This window comes from Ananas comosus, linkage group 3 (assembly GCF_001540865.1).
Source record: "Ananas comosus cultivar F153 linkage group 3, ASM154086v1, whole genome shotgun sequence".
NCBI classification, from domain to species: domain Eukaryota; kingdom Viridiplantae; phylum Streptophyta; class Magnoliopsida; order Poales; family Bromeliaceae; genus Ananas; species Ananas comosus.
This window is the reverse complement of record NC_033623.1, coordinates 4,807,573-4,816,595: the sequence shown is the minus strand read 5'-3', so window position 1 is coordinate 4,816,595 and position 9,023 is coordinate 4,807,573. Positions and strand designations below refer to the sequence as shown.

Genomic DNA, 9,023 nt, shown 5'->3' with positions numbered 1-9,023 from the left:
TTCAAAAGTAAAATTAAATTCAAACACCAAACTTTTAAATTAAGATCAAGATTTACCATTTTAATTAAAATTTAGATTTACTAGTTAAAATTTTAATCAATATTTGAATCCCAATTCGGGGTCACAGCTTGAACTAAAAAGTCGAATTAAATTTGAATTCACTATTCAAATTCCAACAATATTACTTAAGTTTCAAAATTTAAAATTAAATCTACAAATTTTAGTTAAAAAAAATCAATTTTATGCTTGAACGTAAGAAATTAAAACTCAAATTTAAATTTAAAACTGAATCTAAATTTGAATTCACAATATAACATGAGTTTCAGTTTAAACTTATATTCGAAACTAAATAATTAGTTAAAAAATAACAGAGTAGAGCCTTTAATCATTCCCCCAGAATCAAATTGACTCCCCATTCCCCCGGAATCAAATTGACTCCCAATTTTGAAAGTTTCCATTTCCCAGCAAATGAAAAATCGAAATGTGTATCCTTCGAAACCAGCGTCAAAAATAGGAGTTGCTAATTCAAATTCTCTATTGAAATCTCAAATCCTTCGAATCAAACATGCCCTAACACAAAACCTACGCACGGTGCATGAAACCCTCCTTTAAAAATCACATTCGACGTTCGAACCTCCAACTGTGATAACAGGAAACAGAACAAAGAGACAACCAGAAATGACAAGGAAATTCTTCAGGATTTGAAAAGTCAAATTTAAAATATTAAACCTGGCATAAATTAGCAAATCTCAGATGCCATTATAAAGACATTCAAACTGCTTAAAGATTACACATTTCTTCAAAATTTTGCTCCAAACAAGATCTCAATCCACAAGCAGTACAAGAAACTACTTCTAAGCTCGGAGAGAACTGTTTTCATCCAACTGCAAACCCCCATTGTACAGCCCTCAAAAATATATATTGGTGACACCTACTTCTTTGCGGAACTCAAGGTATCGGCACTGGTCTTGACTATACTAAGCTCACCACCTTCTTTGCTAGCAAGAGAAGCAGCTTTTATCTCATTGCATTGGTTTATAAACTTGGTTATTTCCTAGATTCAAGAAACAATACACCAATCAGTGATAAACATATCATAAGAAATTTTTCATAAAATAAAATTTTTCAAGGAACAACAATTCAACGTTCTTAAAAGTACAACAAAAAAAAAAATCAGTGGATGGTCAAGGTGCCATATATAACATGAATGCAGTAACATGCAGTTCAAATAAGACAAAACAAAATATGATGAATGTATCAATACACACACACACACACACACACACACACACACACACACAATAATACATGACAAATAATGCAAGACAAATAACACAAGACAAATAATACATGACAAATATTAGCTTCCAAATATTCCTTTTTCAGATGTAGTAGTCCAAATACGAAATAATTAATAATCAAAATAAATCACTGACATACATCCAATTTGTTATTTACGTATTTGAGTAGCTACTCTAGATATTTCACGCTAAACCTACTTAATCTTGCTTATGACATTAGGCAGTTTACTTGATGCACTCATTAATCATCACCCATTCAATAGGAGGATGAGGTGTATGCAGGGCAACCAGGGGGGCTGCACCTACATATACCGGCATAGATGCGTGCACCGTTTTTGTGAAGCAAACAATATTTGACATTCTTGGGGAACATCCAAAAAAATGATACCTCACACACAAGACAGAACTTGAGAAGGAAATCATAAGATGTTAATAAAATTTTTCCCTAGATGTACAAACTATATTTGAAGTCTAAAATAAGACAGAAGTTAATGAGTATGAATTGCACCTTTAGCTTGGGCGGCTTTTTTCTACTTATATCAACCATGAAACCTCATACTTATTTAAAACTTTAAAGGGAGGCGGCCGCCTACCATATATGCTGCGCATATAGGTTGCATATGCGATCCAACGGCATACTGTACCGTATATGTAATATGCGGTGCAGTTGATGGTCTGAACCACATATGCGACCGCATTTGTAGCCTATGCGGCCGCCTTTTAAAACAATGAATATGATAAGAAAATTAAATAAGAATTGATTTAATAAATCAAAACATACTCCTAATGTAATACATATCCTGAATAAAATATCATTTCTAATAAAATAAGAAAAATAATTCTAATCTAATAAGAAAAAGACTTCATATCTTGATAGTTGTAGGATTCGAGGTGATCGCAACACACCCACACCCACACCCACAGAGGGAGAGAGAGAGAGAGAGAGAGTAAAATAAACCTAATCTAATAATAAAAAGGTTTCATATCCAGATCATTGTTTCAAGAGAGAGAGAGAGAGAGAGAGAGAGAGAGAGAGAGAGAGTTTCAAGAGGATACATGGAGATAGAGAATTTGAGGAAAATCTGCATGATATATCTGTTAAGATATTCAGTGTAAAATAAATTAAATTATGGGACAAATTTCTATCCCATGAACACTTTCAAAATCTTGGCTTTTGTTTTACTCATGGATGCCTCACAAGGAAACTTAAACTACAATTAATATTTAACTTTCTCCAGAAGTTCCGTGTGAGATGACAAGTCTAAGAATTTAGGCAGATTAATCTTATGCTAGAATTATCGCTTAACCAAAATTAGGGATTTGCTAATTTCGTAAGGCAGGCTGCAGTTAATGGAAGAACAATTAATACACAAGTAAACTACCAATCATTGAGAAGAACGAGGATGAAACTAAAAGTAAAGAAATAAATTGATGAAAAAGAATGACAAATAGAGGGAGTAGAGAGCTTACTCGGTTGGCATCCATTTCCTTGCTGAAACTAGAAGTTTTCACAACTCTCTTTCCTGCGACAAAAGATTTCATGAGAGCAGCTTCATAAAACAAAGTAAGAGGAAGAATTAGAAGCAGAAGAAATTTAAAACAAGCAGCGAATCAAGATGATAATATATAATACCTTTCCTGATATGAGCAGCTTTGCCATGGCGATTGGGAGGGATCTTCTTCTTCTTTTGCTGCCCCTTGAACATATCCCCTTTCTGTGTCATCTTCGTGCTCCACAAACGAAAGGGACCACAATGCTTTTGCACTCCTACAGTTGTATCACAGTAGCCACTGCCTTGGCAACACAATAGTGTAATTACAGCACCCTGTGTAGTCAGAGGAGCGAACAGCACATTAGTTTTGTTTCCTAATACAAGGTAAACTGCCCACGTTCTTTCCCTTCATCCTATTGTTGTGCTTTTCTTCTTCAAACTATTTTTTTGCAGGTAAAAAGTATATTTTTCACCTGGAACTGACAACGACCTGTTAATATTGTTACCAATGATATCAATTATTTATTATTGCTAATTACAGTTAGTGAAAATGTGTAGACACCCCAGAGCCCCTGACTTTAGCTATTTTGCAAATATGCACCTAAACTTTTTAATTTTGGCAATTAGAGCCCCTAAGCTTTATCAAAAAATTCAATAGGTCCCTCTCTTTAATTAAAGTTACTAATTGCATAACCATTTGTCGTATGTCTTGCCTATTATCCTATAAAGCTTCAAAGCACAAAGAAATTTATTATTTTCTATACTAACATATAAATTATTTTCTATACTAACATAACAAAAAAGTATTAAAGATCAAACGTAGGTCCATACTATTCTTCAATCCTCACAATTAATTGTTAAATTTGGAAGAGGAAAATTAAGATATTTTTTACATTTTAAAGTTTTACAAGATAACTGATTGCGAAAAAGCGGAAGTTCAGAAGGTCTTTGCACAGTTTTCTTGTTAGTTATTTTACCCGGAAAAGTCTTAGGGGAGAGAGAAAGCTTAGGAGATAGCTTGGATTATGACCCCTTGGTATATCAAACAGGGTAACCTGTTCCACTACACAGCTAAATCTTTTACCACCATTTTCTAAACAATTAAATATGAATTGATCTCCAATATGCAAAATAATGAAATGAATCCCCCATTATGCCAAGAACTAAAAAAAAAAAAATCAATCAAAATATGCGGCTTGAATATTTCAAACAAATCATTCCATACGCAAAAATAAGCACAAACAAAGGAAAAAAGAAGAAAATAAATCGAAAGATCTGAGGGCATGTTTGGAGCAGGAGATTGGATTGGATAAGATAACAAGAACAAAATTGGCCAGGATTGGATTGGATAGGATTGGATATATACAATTCCAATCATGCATTTGGTGCCTCATAAGATTAGAAAAGGATTGGATAAATTAATTCTATTCCCGTGTTTAGCGTGCAGAAGAGAATAAAGATTGGACTATTTGACTGTTTTTTATAAACTCTATGAACCTCCAAAGGGAATGCTAAATACAAATATTATATTAGCAACGATTAATGTAATACAAATATAAGCAAGCTCTAATATTCTTCAAAGGTAATGTTGTGCACCATCTGCTGAATTTGGTAATTCCGGAATAGTTCTTCAGGTGTCACAAGGCCATCAGTTAATTACGAAAGACTAGTTGGCATAGTTGTGATGTATAATGAGGCATAAAGGTTTTAACTATTTCGATCAGAATTGCTCCACTATTTCTCAAATTTAACTGCAGCCTTTCCCAAGTACTCAACTAGCAATCCCAGTATCCCAGATTTAAAGTTTACTAAATCACCCTCTGATACAAAAATATTGTATTATTACACTACAATACGAGTTAAAGAATCAATCATCCTTTTTTCATAGTATAACCCAAAACGTAGCACCAAAACCCTCGATTCCTTATCATCGAACTTGTCCCAACCTGACAATCCGCAACACTATAAGAGATTGCGACGAAGATAGCTAGTTTATTAACAAATTTCCACCAGATAACACAGAGATCCAATGTTAAAGCACTAAGTCAGAAACACAAGACATAGTAACTAAGTTAGATGGATCATTCCGCCAATTAGGTTTAGAAGCGGAATACACAAACGAGAGAGAGAGAGAGAGAGAGAGAGAGACCTCGATAGGTGGCGAATCGCACGGCGATGAAGAGGGCGCGGATGCAATCGGGGAGAAAACCCTAGAAACGGAGGATTGAGAGAGGAGAAGTGATTCGGAGAGAGAGAGAGAGAGAGAGAGAGAGAGATCACCGCAGCTTAGAGATCACACGTCAGAGAGGAGAAGTGATTCGAGGAAAAGTGATTCGATTATTAGGGTTTGGGAGGAGAGAACGGGACAAAAGAGCAGGAGAGAGAGAGGCGAAAGGGTCGAGCCGGGGAAGGCATCGCTGAGGCATCGTGCAACTTACAATAGGGATTTCGACCGGTGTAAAATGCCCGGAAATTTTATCCGCATCCGAACCGTGCAGGGCCGATTTATTCAACGCCAAGCGGACCTTATTTTATACATATTAGTTCAAAAAAATAAAAACATCTATCTATTAACATATGTGAATCCTCAACAATTTTATCATGTGGTAATTTTTTTTTCACCCTAAATGCTGAGTCTCTTTTTTAAACCGAACCACTTTTTTAACCAAACCGCCTCCTCTCTCTGGACCAAATCACCGCTTTCTCCTCCCTCACCTGCGTCTTTTTTGAACCAAACCAAGCCTATGAACAGAACCAAACCGTCTATCTTATCCCCCTCACCTAACTCTCCTCTGAACCAAGCCACGTATCCGAACCGAACAAACACTTTCTCCTCTCCGATTTTTTCGCAGGAGCGTTTCCTCTCTCCTGGAGGCTGCGTCGTTCTCTCTCCCGTCTCCATTGGAGCATTTAGTCTCCTTTCTTCGTCGCATCGTTCCCTCTCCTCTCTCCGTTTCGTAGGGTAGGTCATTTCCTCTCCCCTCTCCGCCGCATCGTCCCTCTCGCCTTTCCATTTCATCGATGTGGGCGCTAGATCCGTTGTTGATTGATTCCACCACCTGATGTTTTTACTCCAATTCAAAATTCAATGCTATATCGCTTACCCCCTGGACCAGCAGTTTCGCTATCTTTTTTTTTTTTTCCATTACTTTCTAGCAATTGGGTCTTGAGGATTCCATGAAAAGAGGAGAGGAAAAGTGTCTCCCCAACAAGGTAATAATCTCTTTTTTTATTAAAAATTTTTTCTATTTAGCTTTCCTAAAAAAGCTATTAATTATCAAAGTAATTCATCAAAAGAATTATGAAAAAGAAACACCACCTAGAACAAAAGCCTACAGAGTACAGAACTCCAAAAATTATTTTGGGTGAGTTTATTTTCATTATAATCCGCAAAATTACCAGCTTATTTTGTGTTTTCTCGCTAAACATTAGAATAAATTTTATAGGATTTGAGTGTTTGGAGTGCGTGATATTTTATGAAATTGAGACAAATTTGGTTGTATATTTTGGAAGTGTTTTGCACATTAATAATGCTTCAAATACAGGAAATATTACAATTTGGTATGGCACAAGCTATTTCACACCCATCGTCGGAGTTGTGAAGGTATATTCATATTTGGACAATCAAAATTGATCATTCCTAATGCTGGTTTGTTTCTACATTGTTATGAGATTAGTGATGACGAAAAAAAATTCATCAATTTGTATTTGATGAAACACTTTCCAATGGATAATATTCTTTTCTCTTCTAAATATTTGCATTTCCCTAACTCATGGATAAAAACTTAGATAAACCATTTTGTTTTCGATAAGAGGATAAAAAGATACAGTTCACTTTTTGGAACTAAACTATCTGAGCTTATCATTGCATTTTACTGATCTTTAAATCTTAAAATAAATTGCGCTCCACAAGTAACTTTCAAATATTAATAATGTCTTTGTTGTGATCAGTTGTTTTTTTTTTTTTTCCTTTCATGCCTTAAATTTTTTGCCCTTACACCTATTATACACTTTGTATGATTCTTTTTCATCTGTACAAGCTGTATTGGTTGGGTGCTTTTTTTTTAAAAAAAAATTGAGTAAAAAAATAGAGTTTCAATGTAAGGAAGTGAATTTTCGAAATACGAGAGTTGTACTTCGTCCAGGATCGACTACTTGTCGAGTGAGTATTCTTCGGGAAAGCTAAAGATGTCCAAAACACAAAAAGTGCATTAGAATTGAGTCCACGAGAGCAATGATGTGAAAATCTGCACTGGGCAGATTTTGCTCTCGGGGACCGGTCCCTGGTAGGAAGAGACCGGCCCCCGAGGCTGGTGGTTGTTGGGGATCCTTGATGCAACCGGTCCCAGGCTGATGGAACCGGTCCCCGAACGCGGCACGAGTGAAAGAAAGCCAAAAATGGCTAAGTCCTAAAAATTTAGCTCTCGGGGATCGGTCTCTCAGGCAAGGACCGGTCTCCCGAGGACCGGTCTCTCGGGGAGAGACCGGTTCCCGAACGCGTGATATCTGGGGAGGCTCTCGGGGATCGGTCCCAGGTCGGGGAGACCTGTCCCAAGTTCTATTTCGTATCACTCTCGTAGTCATACATTAAGCGCACTTACTATTTCTTTTACACCATAACTCCATTGTTTAGGATGAGGGTGCTAAAGAAGATGATGACAGTATAGTAGAGAAAAGCAAAAATGAAGCTATAACAGAATCGCCTTCACTGGGTAAAAGAGAACGAGTTGTTGATATTTCGACTATAGAGGTGCATAAGAGAGCTCGTTTGGAGACCGATTTAAAATTAACTAGTAATGCCTCTTTTTTTTTTGTGAAAGTTTCTTTTAATACATAAAAGGCAGTATGCCCTATGAAAGCATCCCTTATATATATTTTTATTATCTCTTTTTTTGTGCGCAGGTTTTCCGGTAGAGTCAAAATCAAATAATGATCCGGAAGATGCTTTATCGCCTTACGGCGACGAAGTGGACTACGGGCCTACACCTTCACCACCTGAAGCTCTTGAAAATAATGATATGGTGAGATTTTATATATTTAAACATTTCTTCTTCTCATTTTTATTCTTTTCTCTTTTTTATAGGATGTACCACTTGACGAGAATGTCGGTATTCGCTTAGATAGTGGCACAGGAGATTCCCAAAGCGAGATACCTATTGTAGCCAAGTCATTTTTGATCGATCGCATAATGGATACTATTAAGACATTCAATCGTCGCAAATTTAGATCAGCTCGAGAAGAAGTGTCAAAATATTGCCAATGCTTATCTTCACTTGGAATTGATATATCTGAATTGGAAAGGCGTATAAAATCTATATTTGACCATGCAGAGACCATTGAAGAACTAGAATCAAGTCCAAATTTTATTTCAGCTGTTCGACTCATGAATGCTGATGAGAATCTGGCACTAAGAAAAAGAAAACTTGCTTCCCACATCAGTACAAAGAGTTTTCTCTTTCAAGTTACTGGAAGTGTCTCTTTAGAGCTTCAACAAACCAGAGAGAAAATAAAAGAACTAGAAGATAGTATATTGCATTTGAAAAGTACAGAAGCGGAATTGACACTTAGACTTGAAGTGGCTGATGACTCCTTAAAGAAACTAATACCGACCAAAGAAGAACTGCAAAAGGATGTCGTTGATGCAGAAAAGGAGTATGCTGCAGCTATTGAAGGTTGTAATGATTCTAAAGAATCCACTGGTCTTCGAGAATTAATAGAACTGTTTGAGGAGCGTCGTCAAATATTTGAAATTTGACTTCTTCTTTTCTTCTCTTTGTTATTTTTGTTTGTCATGAATGTTATTTTTGTTTGTCACTAATAAGAAACAATATTTTGTAGTCTCAATAGTTTGAATGTTTTGGATTATGCTTGAGTATTTGATCTCCTCATCTTTTTTATATTGTGTTGCATTGTGACAATGGTTATCTTGTGAGAATGGCTTTGTTTATTTTGCCTCGATCACCACGCATAACCAACTCTAAGTTGGGTTAGCATTCTGTCATCTAAATAAATGTTAGCTAGATACTCTATCCCAACTTTTATTTATAGGTCTCGAGGAATTTTCTCAAAACAAAGATCCTTAATTTGGCACAGCTAACATTTCATATTTTTATCCCCGAAGTCCGATGTTGAAAATCAAGTATGTTAGTGGCTCAAGTCCGTTAATGGACTAATTAAAGACACGGTCAATCGAAATTAAAATGCTCAGTTTAACGATATGGCGGTCAAA

General features: G+C 36.0%; 2 protein-coding genes across 3 annotated transcripts; one reads left to right on the top strand and one right to left on the bottom strand.

Annotated features, from left to right (window-relative positions):
- LOC109708318 lies at positions 680-5,178 on the bottom strand. Of its 2 annotated transcripts, none has more exons than XM_020230026.1 (5): positions 5,075-5,178; positions 4,944-5,004; positions 2,935-3,127; positions 2,772-2,824; positions 680-1,054 (listed from the first exon to the last, which is right to left on the bottom strand). In XM_020230026.1, exons 3-5 carry the CDS (start codon positions 3,023-3,025, stop codon positions 932-934), a joined length of 267 nt encoding a protein of 88 aa, XP_020085615.1. In that variant the 5' UTR covers positions 3,026-3,127; positions 4,944-5,004; positions 5,075-5,178; the 3' UTR covers positions 680-931. The 2 variants fall into 2 exon arrangements, with proteins under 2 accessions (XP_020085615.1, XP_020085616.1); XM_020230027.1 differs by having other exon boundaries at positions 5,094-5,168.
- LOC109708317 lies at positions 5,990-8,596 on the top strand. The gene is made up of 5 exons (XM_020230025.1): positions 5,990-6,007; positions 6,340-6,398; positions 7,428-7,587; positions 7,697-7,815; positions 7,878-8,596. The coding sequence occupies exons 4-5, from the start codon at positions 7,813-7,815 to the stop codon at positions 8,547-8,549; spliced, it is 675 nt and encodes a 224-aa protein (XP_020085614.1). The 5' UTR covers positions 5,990-6,007; positions 6,340-6,398; positions 7,428-7,587; positions 7,697-7,812; the 3' UTR covers positions 8,550-8,596.